Source organism: Cicer arietinum, chromosome 3, assembly GCF_000331145.2.
Source record: "Cicer arietinum cultivar CDC Frontier isolate Library 1 chromosome 3, Cicar.CDCFrontier_v2.0, whole genome shotgun sequence".
Taxonomy (NCBI): Eukaryota; Viridiplantae; Streptophyta; class Magnoliopsida; order Fabales; family Fabaceae; genus Cicer; species Cicer arietinum.
In genome coordinates, this window is record NC_021162.2 from 21,451,451 (window position 1) to 21,464,733 (window position 13,283).

The 13,283-nt window shown below is 30.0% G+C and overlaps 1 protein-coding gene across 1 annotated transcript; it reads right to left on the reverse strand.

The window, feature by feature from the left end:
• Positions 1 to 3,545: 3,545 nt before the first annotated feature.
• LOC140919688 (zinc finger BED domain-containing protein RICESLEEPER 2-like) lies at positions 3,546 to 11,377 on the reverse strand. Its single transcript, XM_073366296.1, has 5 exons — positions 11,335 to 11,377; positions 8,262 to 8,381; positions 4,532 to 4,648; positions 3,704 to 4,443; positions 3,546 to 3,584 (listed from the first exon to the last, which is right to left on the reverse strand). Exons 1-5 carry the CDS (start codon positions 11,375 to 11,377, stop codon positions 3,546 to 3,548), a joined length of 1,059 nt encoding a protein of 352 aa, XP_073222397.1.
• Positions 11,378 to 13,283: the final 1,906 nt, after the last annotated feature.

Consider the following 13,283-nt stretch of genomic DNA (forward strand, 5'->3'; position numbering starts at 1 on the left):
ATATAATAGCTGCATAATTACTATTTATTTCAATTAATTTTAATAAATTTTTAATTTTTATAATTATTTTGAATTAAAAGAGTTTAAAATAAATATTAAATATTTTAATGAATTAAAAAATTGAAATACTCATTAATTTGTGAGGAACAATGTTCCTAGGAAAAATTTGAGTAGAAAAGTTTATTTTGAATTTTAAGATTTGCGAAAAAATTTGTAGTAGGAAATCTTTTAGAGAGAAAGTAAATATTGAATTTTAAAATCTGCAATGAACTTTGTTCCTAACAAACATTTGAATGAGAAATTGAATTTTAAAATTGATGCTTTTCGAGAAACTATGTTCCTCGCAAATAATGAGACCAAATTTTTCTATAAAATACATCATCCTCTTCATTTTTTCATGATTCAATCTTTTTTTATTATTTCATCTCCAACTATCTTTTTCTATTCATTATTTATTATAATATATTCAACATTTCACCCTCCTTCCCCTTCTTCAATATTTTATATCTCATTCTTATTTATATTATTTCTTTTTCTCTATTTAATCTATTTCTGTTTTTTTAATTAAATTTTTACAAATTTTATTTTTTTAGTCTAGTTTCGTTCTAATTGTTAATAATTTTTTTAATAATTATTTAATTATATATCATTTTTAGTTTTATTTAAATTATATTTTAATATTTCAATTTTTTATTTATTTTGCAAGGACAACTTTTTTCTTGTAACTTTTTAATATATTAATTACGGAGGACAATAATTCCTCGCAAATATATTATTTTAAACATTTTTTATTTTATTTACGAGCAGACCGTCACAATTTCTTTTTTATTTTAATACAAAAGTTTGTAAAGAAATTGTTCATTGCAAATTTTTCGACAAAAAAATTCTATGACAAATCAAATTGGTGGTCAGACAAAAATTGTTCCTTGCAAATTTTTTTGTCGGACATTTGTTCCGTTGAAAGTATTTACTTTCATTTTTACAGATAGATTAGATTACTTGAAAAGTTCCTATAAAATATATTTTTGTCAAAAAATTAATATGTTTCCTACGACAAAAATTTCTTATAAATAATGTACTATATTGTAGTGTTTTTTTATTAATGAAAAAGACATTAATAGCCTGTTTTACTATTGTCTCTGAGTAAATTTGAACTTGATAATTTAAAATTACATTAATAGCCCAATTCTCAATCTCATTTGCCTCATATTACGACATGTAACTTATTGTAAGAAAAACAATATTTATTTTGGTTGTGAATTTGATAGAATTCAGAATCGAGACTATCGAACAATTTTGGTGATAAATATAGATAGGAGAATTCAAATGAACTACTTGTATATATTGATAATCAAGATCATAGCAATGCAAGTTTTAGACAAATGATCAGTTCATACAAATTGTATGTAAGACCTTATGCTAAGTTCACGTGCATATTTTTTTATTTCGATTGTATATAATTATTATCTAAAACAACAACACATCCCCGTAGTAAGTCGAGTAAAACATTGTCCACCATTTCGAAATCCAAGGTTACGGCAGTCCTTATCACAATCTGTTTCTGGATTGCAAGGCTTCACGCATGTTCCTCCAGGAGGAACCGACAGACTAGTAACAAGTCCTAAACAAACCAAAATAAAAAATTATCACATCATGTTCCTTTTAAAATTTTCAATTCAATGTTATTTGGACTTATACACTAAAACATTTAGTAGAAGGTATCATCTAAACAAATTATTATTGTTTTTCGGATTTTGCATTATTTTTATAAAAAATATACTATACTTTATGTACAACTTTTTGAAAAGTGATTGAGGATTGCTGATTTAATAGTAAAATTAGTATAATTTATAAAAACATTTTTACTAACTGTAGATAGTAAAAAAATTAATTAGTTGAAATATAATAAATAAAAATATATTATTAAAAAAAGTAATTAATATTATGTTAATATTGTAAAAGAATAAATAACTTAAAAAAATAACAAATAAAATACTTATTGTGAAATAGATGAAGGATCAACTAAAAAATCCCTATTAGAATAGAGACATATATCAACACTGATATAACAATAATATCAAGTTTAAATTGAATTGCTATGAAAAAAATTAATATTACATTTGCAAATTGTATGTAAAAAAATTCATTTCATATGATAAAATTAGCATTAACCATATACCTGAACCCAAAACCAAAACGATGCATAGAACACCTAAAAGATAGGATTGATTGATGTGAATAGCCATTTCGTATAATTTTATCTTATATTTATTTGTTTTAATAGGCCATATAATTGACATTATATATACTTAAGAAATCTGGTATTCCTCAATAATTATGATGATTATAATATTATTATCAGTATTAGGTCAAAGTCAAACAAGCATAGATAATATAGGTAAAAGTCAAACGGTATATGAACACAATTAATAGAATAAATTCGATAATAAACAAATGATTTTAGAACAATTTATTATTGAGGTGGCAAACTTATCCATTATGTTATTATATCTAATCGATTATTCTGTTTAATAATCCATCTATAAAACTAAAAATTAATTAATAGATTGAATTTGAAGCATCCATTAAATGATACATGGACGAAATCAATTTCTTCAAACAATTTTTACAAATTCAATGAATTACATATGTTTTGAATTAAATCTAATAGATTATATTTATTTAAAATAGATATTTTAAATGAATATTAAAATATATGTTTTGAAAAATTATCAATTAAAAAACTGTATTTTTTTACAGAAAAAGGGAATATAATTTAAAAATACCCAGCTTTTTTTAATATAATTAAAAAGAAATAAAATTTTAAATATATTTTTACTGAATTTTTTTAGTATTTTAAAAAACAATTTATTATTAATTTAATAATTTAAATATTAAAATTTATTTATTATTAATTTAATAATATTTGGGTGATTGGAGGCAGTCGACAGCTATAGCTATGCAGGCTGCGTCAGAGCTCTACCACTAATAATTTACCTATTATATAATTAATGCCAAATAAATAATAATAAGAAAACAATATTTTTTTTTCAAATAATATAAAAAAAGATCTTAAGATAATAATAAATAAAAAACTATATTTTTCTTTCTCATCCTCTCATGCTTGTTGCAGATTGTTTGTGTCTTGATTACCGCTAGGGGTGGGAATAGGCTTTTTTTTCGGCCTGAGCCTGGCCTACGGCCTATCATGGTCTGGCCTGTAAGCCTATTTAAAAGCCTTATTCGCATTAAAATATTTAAATGTTATATTTTATATTTTTGTTTTAAATAGACTAAATTAGGCCTTTATATACAAGGAAAACTAATAAAATTATAATAAAATCTAATAAAATTATAACTAACAAGTTTGTAATGCAACAACCTTCCCATAAAACAAAAAGAAAAAAACAAAATGAATTCATAATTAACAAACTCTAAAAAGTCCTTCAAAAATTACAAATAAAATCAAATGAACCCCATAAACAGTTACACATATCATCCAACAAAACACATTCAAAGTCCAATGAATTACAAAAAAAATGATATCAAATCTTCAAGGTGATTTGTATCTCTTGTTTATCAACCTTCAAAAACAAAAGAAAAAATACATATATGTTAGACACTTAACTAAAAAGTAATAAATAAATAAATGAGCAAATTTAAAAAAAAAATGAATAAATACTACTTGATAAAAAATATTAACCTTTGATTTTTTCTTCACATTATACTTATGACGAAACCAATCTCCGCCACAAATTAGAGCTTCAACAGATTCTTCGTTTAATTTAGATCGAAATTCATCAATAACTCTACCTCCTGCACTAAATGTGGACTCAGATGCCACAGTTGAGATTGGAATAGCTAGTACATCAGCAGCCATCTTAGACAAAATCTTATATTTCATGCTATTGTTCCTCCACCAGTCCAAAGCACAAAAAGATTTAGTCTTAGGAACGTAAATACCTTCATCAAGATAATCTTGTAATTCTGATTTTACTAGAGGCACAGTTTCATTTTCACGCAAAATGCTCAGAATTTCGTCAAATCCAGTGATAATTGCAGCATTCTCTTGGGAGGATGATAAATTATTACTATCCAAATTAACAATCGGAGATGGAGACTCTTCCAGAGATAAAGCTAGGTACTCATCATATAGTTCTTCCAATGAACTTATGACCTTCTTTATATTCTCATCAACAACTTCTTTAGATTTATATATCAAGGGAAAACATATACGCACCATATGAAACTTGCACCTAGGATCCAAAACACTAGCAATAGCCATCAACATATTACACTCCCCCCAGTATTTGTCAAACTTTATTTTCATTGGACCTACCATTTCTTTCATAAAAAGATCTTCGTCTTCATCAGTCTTATCAAGTATTTGTTTAACCTTCCAAACTTCTGCTAAATACAAACTTGCAGTCGGATACTCACTACCTACATTGAAAATAGTAGTGATATTAAACACTTTAAATAATAATAAAGTGACCTAATAAAATACAAAAATAAATAGTTGATAAACTACCTGAGATCACATGAGTTGCACCATTAAATACTTCTAACAGTTTACAAACTTTCTCAACTTTGTTCCATTCTTCAAGTGAAGGGGCGTGATTATAATGAGGCTCTCTTTCTTTGTAGGCTGCAAAAGCAATCTTAAATTTCAAAGCAGTTGACAACATATTAAAAGTTGAATTCCATCTTGTTGGACAATCAATGATGAGTTTCCTTTCTTTCAAGCGCTTCTGCTCAACCACATCAAAAAATAATAAACAATTAGGGTTTTCAAGTTTTATATACTACTAATATATATGAAGATAACAAATAACTAGTATTGATTTTTATAAAATATAAAGGTAACAAATTTTGGTTTAAAAGATAAATTTTTCATTGAAACGCACATATTATTATCTATCAAACAAATACTCTCAAACAAACTCAAATTATTACCTCTAAACAAATCCTCTCAAACAAACTCATATTCAATACTAATAATAAACAATTAGGGTTTTCAAGTTTTATATACTACTAATATATATGAAGATAACAAATAACTAGTATTGATTTTTATAAAATATAAAGGTAGCAAATAAATAATATTGTTTTTTTATGAATAATATGTTGCTTACATACCTGATGTGTAATAGTGCAATGGAAATTAGAAAGAAAAAAAGAGAGAATGAAGTAAATAATATATATATATATATATAGGTCGGCCTGTCAGGCCTAATAGGCTTTTTTATAAGCCTGAGCCTGACCTATTTAATTAAATAGGCTTTAAAAACAGCCTGAGCCTGGCCTTTTTATTAAACAGGCCAGGCCAGGCCAGACCCTATGTAGGCCAGGCCATAGGCCCCTGACGGACGGCCTGACCTATTCCAACCCCTAATTACCACTAGAAGATTCAATCTTAGATTTTGGGACATAATTTTGTTCACGAGAAATTGACACCTCCTTGACCAATTTAATACCTTGCTTAACCAATTCCTTTAAAGAAAATATGCGCTTAGTCTTATACTCGTTTAGAGTGTGACCAATGGATTTTAAAAAAAGAAGGTAAACTTTCAAAATTTCAAATCAACAAGAAGTTCATAATCTTGAACTTCCCCAATATTTGTTCATGTAATTTATGAAAGAAATCTATTTTTACAAGAGCACGATGAATTTATATGGAACAACCTGAAAGTTTTGTAATTCATAGACAAAAAGACAAGGTCCATAAGTTAGATAAACTTATGTATAGTCTTAAACAAGCTCATAAACAATGACATAAAGAGTTTGATAACTTGATTATATCAAATGAGTTTAAAGTGAATGAAAGTGACAAATATATTTATTACAAATATGAAAATGACATTTGCACTATGATATGTCTCTATGTAGACGACATACTCATATTTTGATTCAAACATTCATGATATAAAAATTGTGACATCATTGTTGCGTAACAACTTTGATATGAAAGACTTTGGAGAAGCAAGTGTAACCCCTCAGAATCAAGATTACTAGGTCAGAAAAATGAATTTCTTTGGATTAGTCTCACTATATTGAAAAGATCCTAAATAAATAAAAATACTTTGACTGTAAACCTGCTTGCACACCATATGATTCAAGTCTGAAACTTTTCAAGAACATTGGTGAATGTGTTAGACAAATTGAATATGTGAGCATCATTGGCAGACTCAGGTATGCCACTGGTTGTACTATATCCGACATTGTTGGAATCAAGTTGATTTTTACATTTAGAGTTTTGATCTTAACAAAAGTATTTTATGACAACAATATATTTGATTTCAAGGAGTATGAAAAAAGATTCACGTTTTTGAAGAAAATCTAAAATAAGATTTGATTCAAATTTATAATTGACGAAAATCTTAAATAAGATTTGATTCAAATTTATAATTGAAGAAAATGTAAAATAAGATTTTATTTAAATTTATAATTGATGAAAATCTAAAATAAGATTTGATTCATATTTATAATCTTTGACCAAGTTGAACAGAAGATGTAGTCAAGATTTGAAGAATATTTAATCAACATTTGATGAAGATCTGATCAAGATTTATTTATAACAAAATACGAACAAAATCAATTTGAAGAATTTACAAACGCAATCTAAACAAAAATAAAAAAGAATCAATCTGAAGAATTTACAAACTCAATCTAAACAAAATAGAAATAGAATCAATTTAAAGAATTTACAAACTCAAACTAAATAAGATGCAATTCAGAATTAAACAAGGACTAAATTAAAATCCAAATTTTCATTATAAATAGACATTAAAGGTCGAAGGAGAAAATCATCGAAAAGAGGAAAAAAGTAGAAGAGCTCAAGCTCAAAGTTCTCAATTCATCTTAGAGTTCAAAGAGTGAAACACTTGTTCAGGATATAAATATTTTATGAGTGTTATTTTCTTAGAGTGTGAAAGTTAGTATTATTATCAGCTTTGTTAGAAGCAAACACTTAAAGCTCCAATTTTTTGTATCCAACCCGATAGTGATTTAGTTCTTTCTTCAATATGCAGTTGTCAAGTTGTTAGGAGAAGACTTGGCTTGTAGGGTCAAGGTGGTTAGTTCCACAAAAGTCTGGGGTTGTCAAGCTGTTTGGGAAGACATGCTTGGAAGGTCAGGTGTTTTGTAATTCAAGGTATTTGAATTAATAGATTAAAGTCTTCTGAATGAGAAGACTGAATGTAGCCAAGTTAGTGGTGAACCAAGATAAATCTACATGTCAAATTATTTATGCTTTCATTGCTTGTTGCTTCTGAATTCGATTGCTTCTACTCCAAGTAAGTCACCAAAACCAAACTAGTTTTTTACATTATTTATATATTATCAAAATATTGTCAACTTTGGCAAACACAATTCAACCCCCTTTCTCGTGTTTGCACCTTCAGACATTGCCTATGTCGTGGGACTATTGTGCAGCTTTACCAGTAGACCTAGTATGGAGCATTGACACGCTGCCAAAAGAGTCATGAGATACCTAATAAGGACCATGAATCTCAGATTACATTATCAAAGATTTCCTACCGTCCTTGAAGGATATAATGATGCTGATTGGAATATTTTATCAGATGACGCCAAAACAACTAGTGACTATATTTTAGTATAGACAGTGGTGTTGTATTTTGGAAATCGAAGAAAAGACGATATTAACTCAATCCACTATGAAGTCTAAAATGATAGCACTAGCTACTAGTAGTGAAAAAGGGAGTTGGTTGAGATGGTTGAGATGGTTGAGATCCCTTTGTGGGAAAAACCTATAACAGATGTGTTGATCCACTATAATAGTACCACAACTATTTAGAAGATTGAGAATTGTTATTACAACGGTAAGAGATGACAAATTTGTCGTAAGCACAAAACTGTTAGAGAGCTACTTTCTAAAGGAGCTGTTATAGTGAATCATGTACGTACTGATGATAATTTTAATATATCCTTTGACGAAAGGGTTAGCTAGAAAGAAAATCCTAAATACATCCAAAAAGGATGCGGCTAATTCCTATAGAGTCATTCATGATAGTAATCCAACCTAAAAGACTAGAGATCTCAAGAATTAGGTTCAATGGGTAATAACAAGTCGTGAAATAAAAACTCTTAATATGATTCCTGAAGGTTTAACATGCTATTTTAAATTATAAAAGCATGATTCCTGAAGCGATGATAAGATGAGATAATAAAAAATCTTAATGAGATCTATACTTCAAGTGGAGTGGAGTACCTAGCTACAAGAGTACTCTTGATAGATTCACCTGTATGAATGTGGAAGTGAAGCCGTTTCTTATCGAATTTTGAGGCAGAATTTCTAGGACGTTCACTATAATGGGATGGACGTGCAGGGCCATTAATCCACAAACTTTTGAGAATACACCCTATGAAAATGTTATGTGTGGATTTGATGTCAGATATAGAGTTCAAGACTAAGAGTCAATCTTCTTGAATCTAAATCTTACTTACTATGCAAAGGTTCAAGTCAAGAGACACATTTGTTTATGCACGATCTTAAACGTTTGATGCTATTTTGGAAATATTTTTTAAGTTCAAGTGGGGGATTTTTGGAACATAGAGTATGTTAACATGTGAATTTAAAAATTGTTAAAGTTCCATATTTGAAAAATCTCATATTTTGAGTAGTTTTCAACTCTATAAATACTAAAGTCCCACATTGAATAGAAAACATATGTGATTTTGCTTCCATTACTATATAATGAGTTTCAAACTCTTGTGAAAAGTATGTTGGACTTAGGTCCCATTAATCCTAATTTTGACATAATTAACAAACATACAATGTTCATACATTATGTGATAAATCTAACATTTTAACTGAGTAAGATTTCAGGAACAACAATTCAACCCTACATACTTGAGACAATTGCTTGGAACTCAAGAAATCAACAAAAGCTGGAAAATCTACTGAGCAAATCAATTAGGCAATCGATTCTGTAAAAGGGTTGTATGAAAGTGTGTAGTCTGTGATTACACAATCGATTAGGCAATCGACTGACACAATCATTGATAAAAATTGTTCAAGTTAGAGGCAAGCCGTTTAGCACCCTAATCGATTGGTACATCGATTGTTTAAATCACAAAGACTAAAACTGATTAGATACATCGATTGACAAATAGATTGTGCAAGTCACAGGGCCAAGCCATTTAATACGCTAATCGATTGGCAAATCGATTGCGTAAATAAAATTTTATAAGGAATAAGGTATGTGACAAACACAATCGATTGGACAATCCATTGTGGAAAATTCCTTTGAAACAAGTTTGGTATCAATCGATTAGGCAATCGATTGAACTGAACAAACTGGTAAAATCATTTTTCAGGAACATAACACTTAATCGATTGGCACATTGATTTACTTGAAATAAGCTAAATCCCTGTTTTAAACCCAATCGATTGGCAAATCGATTGACACAAAAACTTGAGTTACAGGGAACACTCAATATATGGCCAAATCGATTGTGTGTATTAATGAATCGATTATGTGACTTAATGAATCGACTGGGTAATCGATTGTTTTGATCTCGTTGTTGGAACAAAACATCTTAAATCGATTATGCAATTGAGTCAACTATTAACTACACATAATTTTATGAAAAGTACTTTTAAATAATCGATTAGGTAATCGATTAGTTTATGTAGTTTCAAGATTCAAGAAAAACAAGACTTGCGATAATCGATTGGCTAATCGATTGAGCCTGTTTTATTACATTAATGAATCGATTGGGAAATCGATTTATATGTTGTTTTTCAGAAACTATATAAACGGTTTTCAATCACTTTCTCTAATAACTTTTGATAACTTTTGATAACATTTGAATAACCTTTGATATTTGCTTTTTCAGACCCAGAACCAACCATTATTCATAATCAATAGAAAGCTGAAAAAGACCTCTTGAGAGAAAAAGAGAATGATCTCACAAACACTCAAATGGACAAACAACTTCTTGTGTGAGATTCATTGCAAGTGATTGAGACCAAATTCTGTATATCTTTTATATTTTCTGTAACAAACACTTTGTAAAGAAAGAACTGATCAAAATCCAGTAGTGAAACTGGTAGTTATCTTCATTGTTGAAAGGGATCATCAAGAAGAAGTTTCACTGTGATCTTGGAAGAGTTTGTAGAGAAACTCTGGGATACAGTGGTTTCCAAAAAGAATAGAGAGAGAGTTTTAAGATTGATAGGCCGGGAGCGCTGGAACATCTGTAAAACACTCTAAAAGATTCTATTGAAAAAGGCCGAAATCATTTAGTTTCGGGACTGGATGTAGGTCGTCTGGTAGACGGCTGAACCAGTATAAAAATCGTGGTGCACTTCTCTCTATCCCTTACTCTTTATTATCATTGTATGATTGTATGATTAATCTTGATTGCATGCTTGTATCTTGATTAATTTGTAGAACAATTACTGTATGTGCTGAACTAGTAATTGGTCAATACATGTAAGTGTGAACCTTCGCTTAGAATCAATTCCTTGGGACCGTGATTGATCATTAGTTTAATAAAAGTGCTCTTTTGTTAAATTGATTATCAAACTTGTTGAATGTTTTAAAAGACTGCCATACACGTTTTTAAACAATAGAGGTCATATTAAAAACACCTAGGCTTAATCTAGTCCAATTAGGGTTTTTAACCATTCTTGTGCATTCAATACGTGTGTTTGGGTCATTGGATTAACATTTAGGTCATTTTTGTCCTCCCTAGACTTATTCTAGTCCAATTATAGTTTTTAACAAATCTTGAGAAACCAATAGGTGCGTTTGTGTCAGTGGATTAACATTTTGGTAATTTGATGTAGGTCGTCTGGTAGACGGCTGAACCAGTATAAAAATCGTGGTGCACTTCTCTCTATCCCTTACTCTTTATTATCATTGTATGATTGTATGATTAATCTTGATTGCATCCTTGTATCTTGATTAATTTGTAGAACAATTACAGTATATGCTTAACTAGTAATTGGTCAATACATTTAAGTGTGAACCTTCGCTTAGAATCAATTCCTTGGGACCGTGATTGATCATTAGTTTAATAAAAGTGTTCTTTTGTTAAATTGATTATCAATCTTGTTGAATTTTTTAAAAGACTGAATATACCTTTTCAGACAATAGAGGTCATATTTTACAACAATCACGATGCCATAGAAAATATATAAAAATAAAGGAAATATCTAACTATGAAGTATTTAGTTAGCAGACTTGATATTATGCCACCACACAAATGGACAAATAATTCGAAATGGCCATGTCCTCATAGATCCGCTCAACTCAACCCGAGACACATATATTCTAGATGCTGTAGAAAATGGACCCTTCATACCTACAATAGCTGGGACTGGTGATTCACTAATCCCTAAACCCATATCTGACTGGTCTGAGGATGATAAGAAGAAAGTAGGATATAATGCTAAGGCTAAGAACATAATTACCTCTGCATTATCAGCTGATGAATTTTTTAGGGTCTCAAACTCCAAGACTGCTAAAAAGATGTGGGACACTCTTCAGCAGACACATGAAGGAACTACTGATGTGAAAAGGGCGAGAACAAATACTCTCATGCATGAGTACGAACTGTTTAGCATGAAGAAAGATGAATCCATTAATGACATGCAGAAAAGATTTACTCACATAGTCAACAACCTAAATGCTCTAGGTAAGGAGATTGACAATGATCAGCAAATCGGCAAAGTGATGAGGTGTTTAACTAGAGAATGGCAGCCAAAGATTACTGCCATTGCAGAATCAAAAGATCTTAGCAACCTGTCTATTGCAACATTGTTTGGAAAACTGAGAGACAACGAGATGGAGCTTCATAGACTGAGTGAAGCTGAACAGACTGACAGGAAAAGAAAAGGATTGTCTTTGAAAGCCCAAACACACCAATCAAAGTCTGAACAAGAAAGCTGCCCAGATGAGTCAAGCAGTGAGACTGACGAAGAGCCTGAGATTGGTTTACTTGTCAAAAAGTTTAAAAAATTTCTGAAAAAGAAAGACAACAAGTTCAGAAAGCCATCAAGTTCTAAAACTAGTGACAGCAAGACAATCACCTGTTATGAGTGTGGTAAAATAGGTCATATAAAGTCTGAGTGTTACAAGTTGCAAAAAAAAAAAAATAGAACTACAAAGACTAAAGGCAAGGAACCAGCTCCCAAAACCAGAAAAGCATATATTGCATGGAATGACAACAGAAGAATCCTCTACCTCTTCAGAAGAAGAAGAAGCAAATTTATGTCTTATGGCAAATACAAATTCAGAATCTGAAAGTGAGGTGTGCTTGACATCCAATAGGCATTCTTGGTACCTGGATAGCGGATGCTCAAAGCACATGACAGGAGACAAGTCAAAATTCTTGTCTCTGACATTAAAGGAAGGAGGATTTGTCAAATATGGTGACAACAATAAAGGAAAGATAAAGGAAAGATAATTGGTATGGAATGAGTATGCAATGAGCAATAGGCATTCTTGGTACCTGGATAGCGGATGCTCAAAGCACATGACAGGAGACAAGTCAAAATTCTTGTCTCTGACATTAAAGGAAGGAGGATTTGTCAAATATGGTGACAACAATAAGGGAAAGATAATTGGTGTTGGTGACATAGGTAATGAGTCAACTGCAGTAGTCAAAAACGTCTTGTACGTAGAAGGGCTAAAACACAATCTGCTAAGTATAAGCCAACTATGTGATAAAGGCTTCCAGGTAAGTTTTTCATCACAATCTTGTATAATTGAGCATAAAGATGACAAAGGTATAAAGTTAGTTGGTGATAGAATTAATAACATTTATATGTTAGATTTTAATTCTTTGCCTAGTACTATCTGTTGTTTGTTATCTAATTCAGATGAAACTTGGTTATGGCATAAACGTATAGCGCATATTCATATAGATCATTTAAATAGACTAGTTAGTAAACAGTTAGTTATAGGACTCCCTAACAGGAAGTTTACTAAGGATAGGCTTTGTGACTCATGTGAAAGAAGTTAGCTAGTTAAAACTTCTTTTCCCTCTATAGATATGGTCAAAACCAATAGGGTTTTACAGTTGGTACATATGGACCTTTTTGGTCCTTCTCAAGTGAAGAGCTTTGGAGGAAACCTGTATGGGTATGTGTTGGTAGATGATTACTCTAGGTTTACTTGGACATATTTTCTGACTCACAAGAGTGAGGCATTCTCAACTTTTAAGAAATTTGCTACTTTGGTTCAAAATGAGAATAACCAGAAAATTATATCCATCAAAAGTGATCATGGAGGTGAATTCCAAAATGATTC